Below are 15020 nucleotides of genomic sequence, written 5' to 3'. Positions count from 1 at the left end.
TCTCCCCCATCTCCCACCCCCTCGCTCTCTCCCCCATCTCCCACCCCCTCGCTCTCTCCCCCATCTCCCACCCCCTCGCTCTCTCCCCCATCTCCCACCCCCTCGCTCTCTCCCCCATCTCCCACCCCCTCGCTCTCTCCCCCATCTCCCACCCCCTCGCTCTCTCCCCCATCTCCCACCCCCTCGCTCTCTCCCCCATCTCCCACCCCCTCGCTCTCTCCCCCATCTCCCACCCCCTCGCTCTCTCCCCCATCTCCCACCCCCTCGCTCTCTCCCTATCCCCTTCTCTACCTCTTTCCCTATCCCCTTCTCTACCTCTTTCCATCCAGAAAACAGGAAACAGAATCCTGATAAGTTGCCCTGAGAGATGGGGGACGGATACTGTCTCTCTGTCCCCCACCTCTCTCCCCCCTCCAACTCTCTGTCTCTCTCTTCCTCTCTCCCCATCTCTTCTTCCTCCCCCAACCTGAGAATACACACATTATATCCCCCACAATGCACACACATGTATTACCCTCCTCCCCCCACAATGCACATCCCCCCCCCCCCACAATACACACACAGGCAATACTCCCCCCCCCCCCACAATACACATACACACCGCCCCCTCCCCATAACACACACACACAGGCAATACCCCCCTTCCCATCAATACACACCCCCACACCACCCCCTCCCCCACAATACACACACACTGCCACCATCCGCACAATACACACACACACAATAATCCCCTGCAATACACACACCCTGCCCCCTCTCCCACAATACACATACGCACAATACTCCCCCACCCTCACAATACACACAAAAAAAACCTCCCCCATTATATTCACTCAAAACCCCTCTCTGACAATACCCCCACCCACACAAAGACTCCCGCCTGCACAAAACCCCCACCACCACAAAAAAATGCTCCCCCACCAAACCCCCCTCCCGCACAAAATTCCCACACCATACTTTTGTGGGGGCCTCTGTTTCCGCGCGGTCCCGGAAGTTGGGACAGTGCGCACCTGCAGTGTGAGGGGACCTGGACCAGCGAGGGGGAAGAGGAGGCCTGGCAGCCGGATGCAACTTCCAGCGCCGGGCAGCCGGGGCCTCTGCTGTCTCCGAGACTGATATTCCCCCCCTTCCCACGGAAGCGCGTACACACAGACCGGGGGGGGGGGGGGAGGGGTTGCAGGAGGTCGGAGCTGAGGCATCACGGACAGTGCCGGGAGAAGAACGCCAACTACACTGCTCGCAGGCTGGGGCGACCTTTATCCATCCCAATGCTTGTGACTCACATTTGCTGTGCGTTTGTTAGGCGAGTTAGACATGTTATACTTTCAGTAAAAGCTGCTCCACTCTACGGGCTTTTCTCTGATTTAAAAAAAATAATAATAATTCGTAGAGGATATACCTTACACTGCAGACAAGGGACGATCTTCACCCTTGAAAACGCGTGACTTACATCTACACTTGAGAGTGAGCTGCAAATTTGCTTTTGAACACAATTCTATGCTGTGACATGTTGCACTATTGTGCGCATTGTCTGGCTCTCCTTTACACCCGCAGATTATCCGCACCCTAATTCACCTTGGATGCACGAGCACTTCCAGAAGGTTCATGTCCCTCCCCAGGGTCCTCCTGACACTCCTTGGGGCAAACTGACACAACCCCACAGGGCATATGAAAGCCGTATTTTCCTTGTCCTGCTCACACATGGAGATCTGATAATAACCACTACAAAGGTCGAGAACCGAAAACCACTTTCTCCCTGTGAGGCAGTCCAATGCATCTTCTATTCGGTGCATAGCATACTGGTTGAGTGGTACAGGCCGGGTTAGATATTGACCGTCCCATCTCCTCCAGTGCTTGGCCCTTCCCCACACTTGAACAATTCCCAGCACCTCATTAATGGCCACCTCATTGACTGTGTCAGGGACCTTTATTAGAAAAGCTTTACTTCAGTCCAGGCTGTCCCTGGCACACCAGTCGTTCAAAATGGCCGCACTCACTCTGGCTAAATACCTTACTGTGTGTGCGCAGAAAGGGGGCGCTATGCGGTGCACGGGTGTGGCAAGTTCGAGAACGTCCAGAATGGTCTTAAGAATTTGACCAGGAAAATGTGAGTGCACCTAGCTGAGGTCAGACAATATAAGGTAACTCCCTCCACCCCTCTCCTTTATTTATACGTAGAAAGGATGTTGATGGACACGCCCTCAGGCCAATGACTATGAACCTAGGAAAGAGCAAACATCCTTGTGTGTTAGGAAAGGATGATGTCATAGGAGGAGGGACAAGGAGAGATGAGCATGTGAGAGAGCAGAGCTGCAGGGGCTGCACAGGGGAGCAATCCCCGTCCTGAGAAACCAAAGGAGGCGAGACCAGCGCTGGAGCAGAGTCCTCCCCATCAGGATAGAGTTGGGGGGAGTGTTGCAGAGAGAGACCCCAGGCCAGGGAGGCTGCAGAGCGGAGAGGTTAGGGAGCTGTGAGTAACCTACAAGGAGATACAGCTAGGGGAATCGCCCCTACTTCACAGCGGTATCCTTATAAATACATACGCGTTCCACCAAGTGTTGCCAAAGTAACAGGCCTGCACTGATAACACCAGCATATAGGTATATAAGCTCCAACACCGTGCCGGCACCAACGGTGGCCCATTAGGTAGTATAGAGGCTACTGGGATTCAAAATAAAATATTAAAGGACAATTGTGCAGTGAGGTACCTTATTTCTCTGCCTCTGCACGTGTAATAATTGTGTTCAGGTCCTCCCAGTACAAGGGCCCATGCATGTTGTTATTGTGTTCCATATACATAAAATACGGTTATCCCAAATTATACGCGTCACTCTGAAGTTGTGTGACCTATGTCAGGCCTGGTGCCGGCTGCTAATTTTATACCACACAGTGGAGGCCCACTCAGCCTCTAGTATCGCTACACTTAGATATCTAGGAAAGCAAAGGGGGGGTACCGTAATAGAGGAGACCCATGCTTTTGGGTCTCTACAGTAATTATCAAAGGGTCCCAGATGTAATAATGGAGACAATCTCGTGCCACCAGATTTATAAAAGAAAAACAGATTATTAAGGAACAGTGTGTGATTCATCGAAGGAAAAATATATTCCTGTTCTTATGTTTGTTTCTGTCCTTCCTTATTTTCTGGTGACGTGAATTCTTCATGTTTAGACATCTCTGCTTCTTTTCCTGGACATTGAATAAGCAACAAACATTCAGTAAAAACATAATTCCGTATATTTTGCTTCATTCTAGTCTGCTTTTTATTGGGAAATAATTTCATTCATATATAGCCATTCCTAACACAAAGTTATTGATCCTGTTTATATTTCCATGTATATTGAGGTTGGCAGACTCGCATCCTCCCTATAACCGCATATAATTATTTCTCTATCCATTAAGGAGACAGGAATAACTATCCGGATAAATTAATTCATGGTGCCCACCTGCAGCTCAAATAACCTCAGCAGCTGCAAATAACTTTGTATTTGATCTGATCTTTTACCTGCAGATTTACGCATTTCTACACTTCTTGCAGGTATCACCCGCATGATCATCTTATTAATAGCATACTCATCTGTCTCCTAAATAACGTCCCCAGAGTCAGGGGATTGAGGATTGGAGTTGGCAGTAGAGTAGCAGTTGGCGTGTCCATCTGATCTTGAGAAGACGGGCCTCCATGTATTAACTGCTCTTCTGATATTAGAGAAAAATCTCAGAAATGAGACAATGAAAATGATAAATGATGGAGCTGGTCATTTAAATGTTGCCAGCCACTTTTAGTTAGGATACAGAGAATGTGGAAGTGGGTCGGATTGTAGGTTCTGTACATACCGGCCCGTGCGATTGCATGAAGAGTGGCTCTCCTACAGCGTCGCGACGTCATGGCATGCATTGTCATGGCAACGCGACGCTAGATGACTTCACATTGTCATGGCAACGCGATGCTAGATGACTTCACGTTGTCATGGCAACACGCCACCAGATGACTTCACGCTGTCGTTGCAACGTGTCACCATGTGACGTTGCGGCGTCATTTGCTGTCGGGTCGCCATGACAACGCGATGCTGCAGCTCTCTCTTACTTTGGGGTGAGGAGCCGGTCCGGAGACTCTGCAGCTCCCTCCTCCAGTGGGGCAGAAGTTGGATCCAGGCGCCAACAGGAGGAGGGAGAGTATTGCAGGTAATCGGGGAGCTGGGGAGATGCCGGCCGCCGTTGCTGGGGAGCCACAATACCGGCCCAGAGCACCAACCCACAGGGGCAACTCCGATCGCCCAATAGGGCAACCCGCCCATGTGTGGAACCTTCTACTAATGTGTACAATAATGTGATTCAAAAGAGGAGATAATTCCCAGGCTTGGTGCACCTCTGATGGCTGCCAGCAGGTGGTGGTCTAAGTTCTTCTTATTGGTTGTTCACAGCCTAGGGGGGACCAGGGGAGTAAAGGGAGGTCCCCAACTCCAGCAATATGTCTCTGAAGACTTCGTGCCCAACATCAGGGAGTCAGGAATATCCTGCACAGGTAAATCACCCCATAATACCCACCTGTCTCTCACATTAACCTCAGCACCTACAGACAATTAACCCTTCCATGCAGAGTTAGGATTAACATCATATAGATGAGTAACTCACCTGTCTCTGTAGTGACGGGATCACACTCAGGTGACCTGGTTATATCGCTGGCAGTAGAATTAGATATGCCATTCGAACCATCGGTCTGAGGTAATGGATCTGTTATCTTTCCATTGCATACTGGGTAAAACGTTCCTAAATGAGACAATTCAGTTGATATATTAACATTCCTGTGTCTGACCAGGTTGCAGATAAGCGAATATACCAGGTCATTTAAAGCACATTTCTACCAACCCAGCAGCTTCTAGTAACAATTTATGGGTCTACATATGAAAGTCTCTGATAGCTGCAGTAGGGGCCTCTCTGAATGTCTCTAATTCTGCTCAGAGGAGACGTGGGACTGAGTAGTAAATAAAGGTCCTGGATTCCCACCTTATGTTTCCAAAGAGCCATTTTCCAGCACAACTAGTTCAACATTCCCAGTTGGTGTAACAGCACATTTATGTCAGTAAAAGTCCCTGCTACAATATGTGTGATGGAAGGGGACCCAGGGACTAGCATATTAACGGTTAAGCCCGGTCATCTGTCCCAAAGACCCCGGAGCTGCTCTATGTAAATGTGCCTTGTAAACCCTTACATACCCTGTAACTATGTCTTCTTTATTCCCGAGAGACGCGCTGTTTTAAAGTGTACGAATGTGCTCGCTGGGCTCCCCGGACATGCAGGGCTGATGTTCCCGTATTCACGCTGCGTGTCCAGGAAACCGCGGTTATCGCCCGGCGAGATGGGGCGGTGTGGTGTGGAAAGTGGAGGAGAGAGGGGATGGGATGGTCGGCCTTCGTGTCTGGAGGACGCCGGCCCAGGAAGCTGAGCCTTTGTCTACCTCCTGGCGCGGAGGCGCCATCTCGGCGGGCGATATCCGGCCGTCCAGGGGAACAATTATTATTATTATCGTTTATTTGTGAAGCGCCAGCATATTCCGCAGCGTGGTACAATGGGCTTTAGAGTTATGTATATTACATAAACAGTTACATACAGGTGAGGACACACATACACATACAGAGAGGGAATGAGGGCTTACGCTCTAGAGGGAATGAGGGACAATGTTGAGACAAGAAGGGAAGTTGGCTGCCCATTGTAGGATAAGGTTAGAATATGGCCCAGTCTGACAGCTGAGGCCATTAAGGTTTTGGGGGGATGTTACATAGGGTGGAGATTGGTCCAGCCAAACAGCTGGTCCCTATGTGGTTGGAGGGGGAGGGGAGTTGGATGTTAGAGGTAGGGCGGGTAGCCTTCCTTGAAAAGGTGAGATTTCAGGGAGTTTAAACATCTGAAAGCTGGGGGAGAGTCTGACGGTGCGTGGTAGGGAAACCCAGAGAGGGGGCCGCATGGGAGAAGTCTTGCAGGCGGAAGTGAGAGGGGTAATAAGGGGGAAGGAAAGGCGGGTGTCGTGGGCAGCATCAGAAAAGAAAGATCGTTGTGACTGCTGCTCCGAGTGGAAAAATGTTGGAAACTCACCAGCTGATTTAGAAGTTAAAATCCATTTAATCAGCTCCATAAAAACGGGCAAAGATGGGACTTAACTCGTGGGCAGCAGGTACGGGGCTTTTGGTATGTATTTTGGGATGTGGGCTGAGATGTAAGGGGGGCAGTGTCATTGAGACCTTTGTAAGTCATTACTAGGGTTTAAAAATGTTATTCTAGAGGCTATTGGAAGCCAGTGTAGGGATATGCGTACTGGAGCAGCAGAAGTGGAGTGGTGAGTGAGGTAGATGAGTCTGGCACCAGCATTTTGTATGGATTGGAGTTGAGAGCGGCGGGAATGCCAATTAAGAGAAGGTTGCAGTAATCGAGGCGGGACATGATGAGTGAGTGGATTAGGATTTTACTTGCATCATTAGTGGGTGAGAAAAGGGCTTCTCATGGCTGTATTTTGGAGGTGGAGATGGAAGGACTTTGTGACGGACTGAATGTGAGCAATGAAGGAGAGATCAGAGTCAAAAACTACCCCTAGACATCGGGCTTGAGGTGTTGATGAGTGTGACAGGGCCTTAACCCGTGTCTAAATAGAAAGCCTGTATCTGGCTTATGAATCCAGCAGGGAGCTGGTTAATTGCATCTACAGACAATTAGCCAGTCTCCACCTGGCTCTTCAGTCCGGTAGAAAAGCCTCCACCTTAATCTGCAGGGGATCTCTCTAGCACAGGGGAGGTGTGTGCTGATCAGAGAGCGATCCCAAGGAACCATACCCTCTATTCCAGGACACAGCGGACCTTGGAACCCACCAGAGGGTGGCCCCCCAACGGACACCAACCCAGACCCAGACATAAAGGGCCTCCTGCCTTCAGGTATCTCTTTGGACATTGGGGTCAGAGGTTGGCAAGAGGCCTAGCCTCTCAGCCCTGCAGATAGGGACTGGGAAGTGTGAGTTAGCCCTTACACAGGGATAGGCCTGTTTGTTTTGTTTATTTGTCTGCTGTCTTAAAGCTGTGTTGTTTTTGGAATATACAGGCTAAATAAAAGCCAATGTTTATTTCCCCAAAAATCTATGTCTCCCTGGTTATGTCTCTGCAGTCATCTCCTACAAGGAGATTGTGGTGTTGTTGACTGTGACAGTGTTGGTGTTGTGGTGGTAAGGTTGCTGGGCAAGCCTCTGTAAGCACTGTGCTGATTGGCCAGTTCGAAAGCCCCGCTCCCCTCTGAGTTTGCCCCCTGTTGGTTGTTCTTTCCACATCAACACACTCCTGGCCCAGACTGGCCACCCCAGGCGAGTCCTTGCACTGTGATTGGTCCAGGTACAGTATCCGTGCTATGATTGGTCATGTCTCCATTTCCCATGTGTGAGGATTCGCTCTGCAGCCAAGATGGCTGACAGACCAGGATGCTCTCGCCCCAAAAACATGGCCACCAAACCAGGCAGTCGGCCTCTCTCTAACTCTGATTGTCTGCCCCTGCTCTAGGATTTTAAATAGCAGCCAGTTGCTCTCAGTCAGTGCCCATGCAAAGTATTATTATACTGGGTGTGCTGCCTTGTCTTGTGTTTTCCCCTGTCCTTGCTATTGATCTTGTAGTGACCAAGGAACCGAACTCGACCTTTCTTGCCTGCCGCCTGCCTCGACCCCAGACCCGTGCATTTCTAGGACTCTGATCCAGGCCAAGGTCGACGTATCCCTCCCTACCCCTGCCCTACGGGTTCTTATACTAACTTGCAGATAGCAGCGGTACACCATGCTTTTCAATGGAAGGAGGGAAACTGTAGAGGGGGCCCGATCTGAGCTCCAGTGGTCGTTCTGCTGCTGGCGTGGAAGCCGACCTCGCTTTGTGCATTACAACATGTAGATGGTTTCCCCTTTGATGGTATAATCCTGCACTGCTTCTTTAAAGATTTCTGTAATTTGTCCCAACTCTGCATGTGATGCGGTGTTTTACCGACTAGAATTATGTTCCCGAGCACAGCAAAATCCCAGCTAGAAACGATGGCGTAACTGAAACTTTCAAAACACCATTATTCAGATCCCTTTAGGGTACTTCTCTGTAGAAAGACATTTGGATTCTCATACATCAGGTGGCACTCAGCCAGGAGAAATGTGATAAAACATTTACAAGAGAAAACCATTGTGGGCCCCTTTAACTGGGACATACCTCCTGAGACTAAAGTATGGCAGTGACATATTGAATGTGTTTTTTGGCTGGGTATGTTGGATAGGACGTCTAACTATTACATTAGTAAATAATTTCCAGATTTAGAAATGTGCCTGTGTACAAATAGAAAATGCATTTTACCTTTTACACATAAGAAGATTTCCTGAATTGGAGACCTCAGCGCCTCGTGCTGCACCACGACCTTTACGTAGAAATCATTGTCCTTAATCTCCTCCTTGTGGGGCTGACACGTGCTGATTAATCTGTAGCTGCCGTCACTGTTACGGTGTGTCACATTGCTGATGGAAGAGTCAGATATACTGATATACTTCTCCTTGTATTTATCCTCAGTGCGGCTCCACGTCATCTCAATGCTTTGTGGGTGGAAGTTGGTAACTTCCATTATAATGGATTTCTTCCGCTGTGTAATGTTCCTCACAACCGGGCGTCCTGAGAATGTTCCACTGAGAGGTTAGACGTAATCTCCATAAAGCAATCACTTCTTATCTTTAACATCGGGGTGCAGAGGAGATCCCTAAACAGCGTTGCGCAAAGTGGGGGGAGCACACGATTTTTCTGGGGGGCGCGGTGGCTGCAGAGGTCCCGCGCTCTTCCCCATGGCATTTAAATGAATGGGATCTTGTAAGGCCTCTGCATTGTCTCCTACCTTGTCTCCGGCGACGCGAAAAATGACGCCACGGGGGTCGTGAGGTGACACGTCGCCATGGCAACGCATGTCAAATGACGCTGTGGGTCGCGTGACGGGGGGCACGCGCACAGGGGCTGGCAGGCAGGGTGGGCGCAGCGCACAAAGTTTGTGCACCCCTGCTATACAATACTATATCACCTGGCACCCACATGTCAATGCATCGGATTCCCTGCCTGGTCTAGCCGGACATTTCTGTAGCAAGAAAACTGCTTTTCAGGCAAATTAAAAGGGAAACGGCCTGCTGATAATAGTAATAATTGTCTATATAAATATTGAGACTTTTGGATGATAAGTTACATATAACATGGTATTTGTCAGGGGCCAGCGCTTTTCCAGATACGGACAGTTTATACCTATCGCTATAGGTGTAACTGCACCAGCACATATAGAGCTTCACAGGTCATTTACTGTATATCTCCCTCTTACAGCAAATTAACCCCGAGCTTCTGAGGAGGAAACAAACAGTTCTTAAAATTTGCCAAGGTCATTGTGATATCTGATCACAAACTAGCCTAAATCTCATAGTGATCTGGCCTAAATCTCATAGTGACCTGGCCTAAATCTCACAGTGATCTGGCCTAAATCTCATAGTGATCTGGCCTAAATCTCATAGTGTCCTGGCCTAAATCTCATAGTGATCTGGCCTAAATCTCATAGTGATCTGACTTAAATCTCATAGTGATCTGGCCTAAATCCTAAATATACCTGCGCGTATAATACGGGGACAGTTTTCTGAAGGACATTTTTAGGAAAAAAACATATATTAAGTACTATATTCAGGCCAATACAGTACATCATAGTGTTTCCTGTCTGACAACAGACTCACCCGTTACACCGAGCTCCCCTGTGCCTCTCTCCATGGGTCGCGCTAGGCTGGGATGTCCCACCTGGCAGATGAATTCCGCTCCGTGCTCTGTTTTCCCTGACACGGTGACAATCAGACTCGCGGTGCAGGTGTACGTCTTATCAGCCTCTCTGCTCACATTGATCACAGGGAACTTGTATTTCTCACTGGGAGACACAAGGAACAATTCCTTGTTTCCTGCTTCCCTTTGTAACCACTTCACATCCAGAAGATCAGGGAAATACCCGGAGATGTCACACTGCAGCTTGGCCTCAGTCCCGTGTCGTAAATAAGGTTTGGTTATTTCTCCCATTACCGGGCGCCAAGGAAATTCTGCAACACAGAAGTGATTAAATAACCAGTATAAGTATAGTGATACAGCCGATCATTACCAGTCCCAGGTTTATTTATATAACTAGTACTGACTTTAGTTATTCTTTCCATCGTGGGCATCTCATTGTTATATTTGTCAAAGCTTCAAACTTTTTTTCTGCAGGGATTTTAGTCCAAATCAGCACAGAAGGTGTTTATATAAGTATAGCCCTGGTAAGAAATGGGGCTATATATCTATCCTCCTCCTGGTGTAATTCCTGCTAAGGGCAGGTCGCCAGGAGTTATTATGGGTTTCCCCCACCTCAAGCACTGTCCTGAGTGGTGGAAGTAGGTCACCTGACCCTGTGTGGAAGGCAGAGACACATGGGCGGTGCCTGCTGATGTCATAAAGGGCAGTGCACTTTCTATTTAGTGAGAGTCAGTCAAGAGTCAGTCAAGAGTGAGTAGTTAGAGAGTGACACAGTTGGAGCAGAGCCATCAGCTTCTGAGTAGAGCTGATGCAACCATAGTAAGGGAGGTGGACCAATTCCTCTCACCCTGTTTAGGGGGTGAGGGAAGAGCTAGCCCCACCCTGGGTGCCCTTGGACTAGGGTGGTGGCAGGGGAAGAGACCATCCTGAGGAAGAGCAGTCTTGGAGGAGCAGACAACCTGTACCTGACTGAAAGCACTGCTGCTGTTGTTGCTGCTATTCCTGCTGCTGTGTGAATACAGAGCTGCTGCTGCTATTTAAAGACTACCGTGTGAGACTGGAATCTCTCCTCCCTGAGTGGGACTATTCTCTGTAAGGATTCCACCCCGCATTCCTGGGGCTTACCAGAGATGGAGGCGCTGCACCACTAGATGAGAACGAAGGCATTCACCCCAGAAACCTGTTCCTTTATCCCCCATACCATCGCGGGAGACTCAGGCCCTCCTGTTGCCAACAGGTATGCACCACATACAGACATGTAGCCAGACCCTAGTACAGCGTAGGGGGCCGATCTGCGATTGGCCCGGGGAAAAGGGGGCTAGATAAAGAATAACCAACACTTCTACAAGTTGTATCGCAGCATCTGACACAACTGTAACTACAACTCCAAAACCTAAATAAAGAGTTACCAAACAGAAAACTAAAGGATCCGCCCTTTTACCTGGATCTCTTGCCGACACTTCCCTGTATTCAGGGAGATCCAGGGATTCATGATTCCAAGTCGCGCGCACTTTAAATCCGGGATCAGTGAAGAGATTCCCAGGAATTCTACATTCACTTTCAGCACTAAAAGTTTGATTAGAATCGTATGTAACTCTTTCATTAAAGGTCTCCAGTTCCTGGTAATGTCCAACTCCGCAGCTCCATCCGATGTGGATGTCTTTGGGATAAAACCTCTGCAGTTTCAGAGAGCAGAGCACCTCTCCCGAGTCACAGAGGGCTAGTTTTATAGGCTCCGGTGTCGTGGGTTTTACTAGAAAATAACAGCACAGTATTAGCAGGAAAATCATCTGAACAGACTCGTTACGGAGTCAGAAGATAAGAATAATAAGACACTCGGGGCTAGAACTGGGATAATATATATATATATACACCCCCCGTAAAGGGCCTATTGGGAAATCCGCCACTGCACAGTATATACAGTTATATGTTTGTGAAAGCATCAGTTCACCCACGTTTTACACTGAAATCTATTATCCCTTCAGTAGTTCTCCTACCTCTAGTGTAACTTTAGGATTAGGATTTCATAGTGGTCTGTGCCTTCCTGTGTAACCCATACATACGAAGTCAAATATAGGGGACTGTATAAAGGAACACAAGATTTAGAACTAGACATAGGCTGCGGCCACGCTGTGGCTGATCGCGCTCATGCTTGAGAGCGGTGATGTCACCAACTCTCCAAGCCTGAGCGCTTGGCTGTCCTGCATATTTTTTCAAGCTCCAGCAGGGGGCGTGGTCGAGCAGTGACTGGCGCTGATTGATTGCTGCAGGTCATATGACCCTTCAGCGCACCTGGAAATCAATTTAATCTGTCTCGCCAAGCACGCGCGCCGTGTGAGCTTGGCCGGCCACATTGAGATTTCTTGAACTCAACGCGCTAAGCGCGCTCAGCGCGCTCAGCGGCAGCGTGGATGCAGCCTTTAAAGTAGGTTATTAGACAGTATATATCACTTTTTCTTTATTGCTAATCTATTGAGAAGACTAACTTTATACTAGACATAAAAAAGAAGAAAACTTTTTTCTTACAGGAATTGAGTTCACATGTCCAACGTTCTTCCTTGGGTTTCCCGTCACATACAAACTTGCAGAGAACCTCCATGTTCTTGTGTTTTGACACATTGGGAATGAAGCGCAAGGTGGTGATAACATTGTGCCTTTGTCCCTGTGCCTCTGATGTGTCCGTTCTCACAGTATAATCCTTTCCGAGCATGGGATCCCTTTCCTCCCCTTCCCGTGGCAGACTGTCTGAGATTGTACATGTATTTCCATCCCTCTCTGTCACAGCCCATGTCACCTGGACGCCCTTTACACAGTTGGAAGCTGTACAATACAGAGTTACCTTATCATCATTCCACATCTGGGACATATGGATGGGAGTCACCATGAACCTCTGGAAATCTATTCAGAAACAGTATAGGAATTACGCTTTGTCTTATTATTATTATTATTATTATTATTATTGTGATTAGAGGGTTTATTGTGCGCAGTTTACAGTTGTCTATTATGATCTGTTTAAAAAAATAAAAAACCACACCGATACCCAACAAGCATTGTGAAACCCCAAACATTACCACATAATATATATACTGTATGTATATAAGTGTCAAAAGGAGTGCTAGTGGGCCTGGCCGAATGTATATAACAATAAACAAACAAAGATGCCCAAAGCTACTTCCAATGTGACAAAAATACACAGTGCAATACCTACAGTCAAGTGAAAAAGAAAGTGCACCCTCTTTGAATTCTATGGTTTTACATATCAGGACATAATAACAATCATCTGTTCCTTAGCAGGTCTAAAAATTAGGTAAATACAACCTCAGATGAACAACAACAACACATGACATATTACACCGTGTCATGATTTATTTAACAAAAATAAAGCCAAAATGGAGAAGCTATGTGTGAAAAACTAAGAACACCCTTACTGCTTCCATAGGAATTAAGATGCTACTGTAAGTAGCAGATAGGTGCTGCTAATCAAATGCCCTTAATTAATTGATTATCTGCCAGTGTGACCACCTCTGTAAAAGCCGAAGTTTTAGCAGTTTGCTGGTCTGGAGCATTCAGGTATGTGTTAACACAATGCCAAGGAGGAAAGACACCAACAATGATCTTAGAGAAGCAAATGTTGCTGCCCATCAATCTGGGAAGGGTTATAAGCCATTTCCAAACAATTTAAAGTCCATCATTCTACAGTGAGAAAGATTATTCAAAAGTGGAAAACATTCAAGACAGTTGCCAATCTTCCCAGGAGTGGATGTCCCAGCAAATTCACCCCAAGGTCAGACCGTGCAATGCTCAGAGAAATTGCAAAAAAACCAAGAGTTACATCTCAGATTCTACAGGCCTCACTCAGTTAGCATGTTAAATGTTAAAGTTCATGACAGCACAATTAGAAAAAGACTAAACAATTATGGTTTGTTTGGAAGGGTTGCCAGGAGTAAGCCTCTTCTCTCTAAAAAGAACATGGCAGCATGGCTTAGGTTTGCAAAGTTGCATCTGAATAAACCACAAGACTTCTGGAACAATGTCCTTTGGACAGACGAGACCAGAGTGGAGATGTTTGGCCATAATGCACAGCGTCACGTCTGGCGAAAACCAAACACAGCATATCAGCACAAACACCTCATACCAACTGTCAAGCACGGTGGTGGAGGGGTGATGATGTGGGCTTGTTTTGCAGCCACAGGACCTGGGAACCTTGCAGTCGTTGAGTCGACCATGAACTCTTCTGTATACCAAAGTATTCTAGAGTCACTTGTAAGGCCATCTGTCCGACAGCTAAAGCTTGGCCGAAACTGGGTCATGCAACAGGACAATGATCCCAAGCACACCAGCAAATCTACAACAGAATGGCTGAAAAAGAAAAGAATCAAGGTGTTGCAATGGTCCAGTCAAGGTCCAGACCTCAACCCGATTGAAATGCTGTGGCAGGACCTTAAGAGAGCTGTGCATAAACAAATGCCCGCAAACCTCAAGGAACTGAAGCAACGTTGTAAAGAAGAGTGGGACAAAATTCCTCCACAACGTTATGAGAGACTGATAAAGTCATACAGAAAACGATTACTTCAAGTTATTGCTGCTAAAGGTGGTTCTACTGTACAAGATATTGAATCATAAGGTGTACTTAGTTTTTCACACATGGCTTCTCCATTTTGGCTTTATTTTTGTTAAATAAATCATGACACGATGTAATATGTCATGTGTTGTTGTTCATCTGAGGTTGTATTTACCTCATTTTAAGACCTGCTAAGGAACAGATGATTGTTATTATGTCCTGATATGTAAAACCATAGAATTCAAAGAGGGTGCACTTTCTTTTTCACATGACTGTATATATTCTCTTGAAAAAGGGTCATTTAGTTCAACCCTTTGGCCAAAGCGTCTTAAGCCTGCTAGCCACTTCAAGGCATGACCGTTGGCAGGTCCTAACACTCCCTGAGTTAAAATTCTTATTTACCTCTATAATTAGGGGAAGAATGATCAGCATTGGATCTGTCGTAACCCAGCAAAATGAAACTGACCTGCCAACTTGGAAAGTGGGGAAGGGTGAGCTTAAACCTTGGTGGGGGGGAGGGGCCACTCCCCCCCAAGTTTTAAGCTCGCCCCTCCCCACTTGAAGTGGCTAGCAGGCTTAAGACACTTTGGCCAAAGGGTTGAACTAAATGATCCTTTTTCAAGAGAATATATAGGTATTGCACTGTGAATTTTTGTCACATTGGAAGTA

The 15020-nt window shown here is 47.4% G+C and overlaps 1 protein-coding gene across 1 annotated transcript in view; it reads right to left on the bottom strand.

Moving 5' to 3' along the window:
- Positions 1–1947: 1947 nt before the first annotated feature.
- Positions 1948–15020, bottom strand: part of LOC142462889 (uncharacterized) — a 52183-nt gene continuing 39110 nt past the window's right edge. The window contains exons 14-19 of the mRNA XM_075565103.1: positions 12317–12688; positions 11232–11543; positions 9751–10101; positions 8357–8665; positions 4634–4768; positions 1948–3190 (exon numbers count right to left, since the gene is read on the bottom strand). Coding sequence (XP_075421218.1) covers positions 3117–3190; positions 4634–4768; positions 8357–8665; positions 9751–10101; positions 11232–11543; positions 12317–12688 — 1553 coding nt within the window. The 3' untranslated portion in view covers positions 1948–3116. The remainder of the gene's footprint in view (positions 3191–4633; positions 4769–8356; positions 8666–9750; positions 10102–11231; positions 11544–12316; positions 12689–15020) is intronic.

This window comes from Ascaphus truei, chromosome 11 (genome assembly GCF_040206685.1).
Source record: "Ascaphus truei isolate aAscTru1 chromosome 11, aAscTru1.hap1, whole genome shotgun sequence".
NCBI lineage: Eukaryota > Metazoa > Chordata > Amphibia > Anura > Ascaphidae > Ascaphus > Ascaphus truei.
Note: the sequence above shows the minus strand (reverse complement) of the source record. Positions and strands in the feature narration are given on the sequence as shown.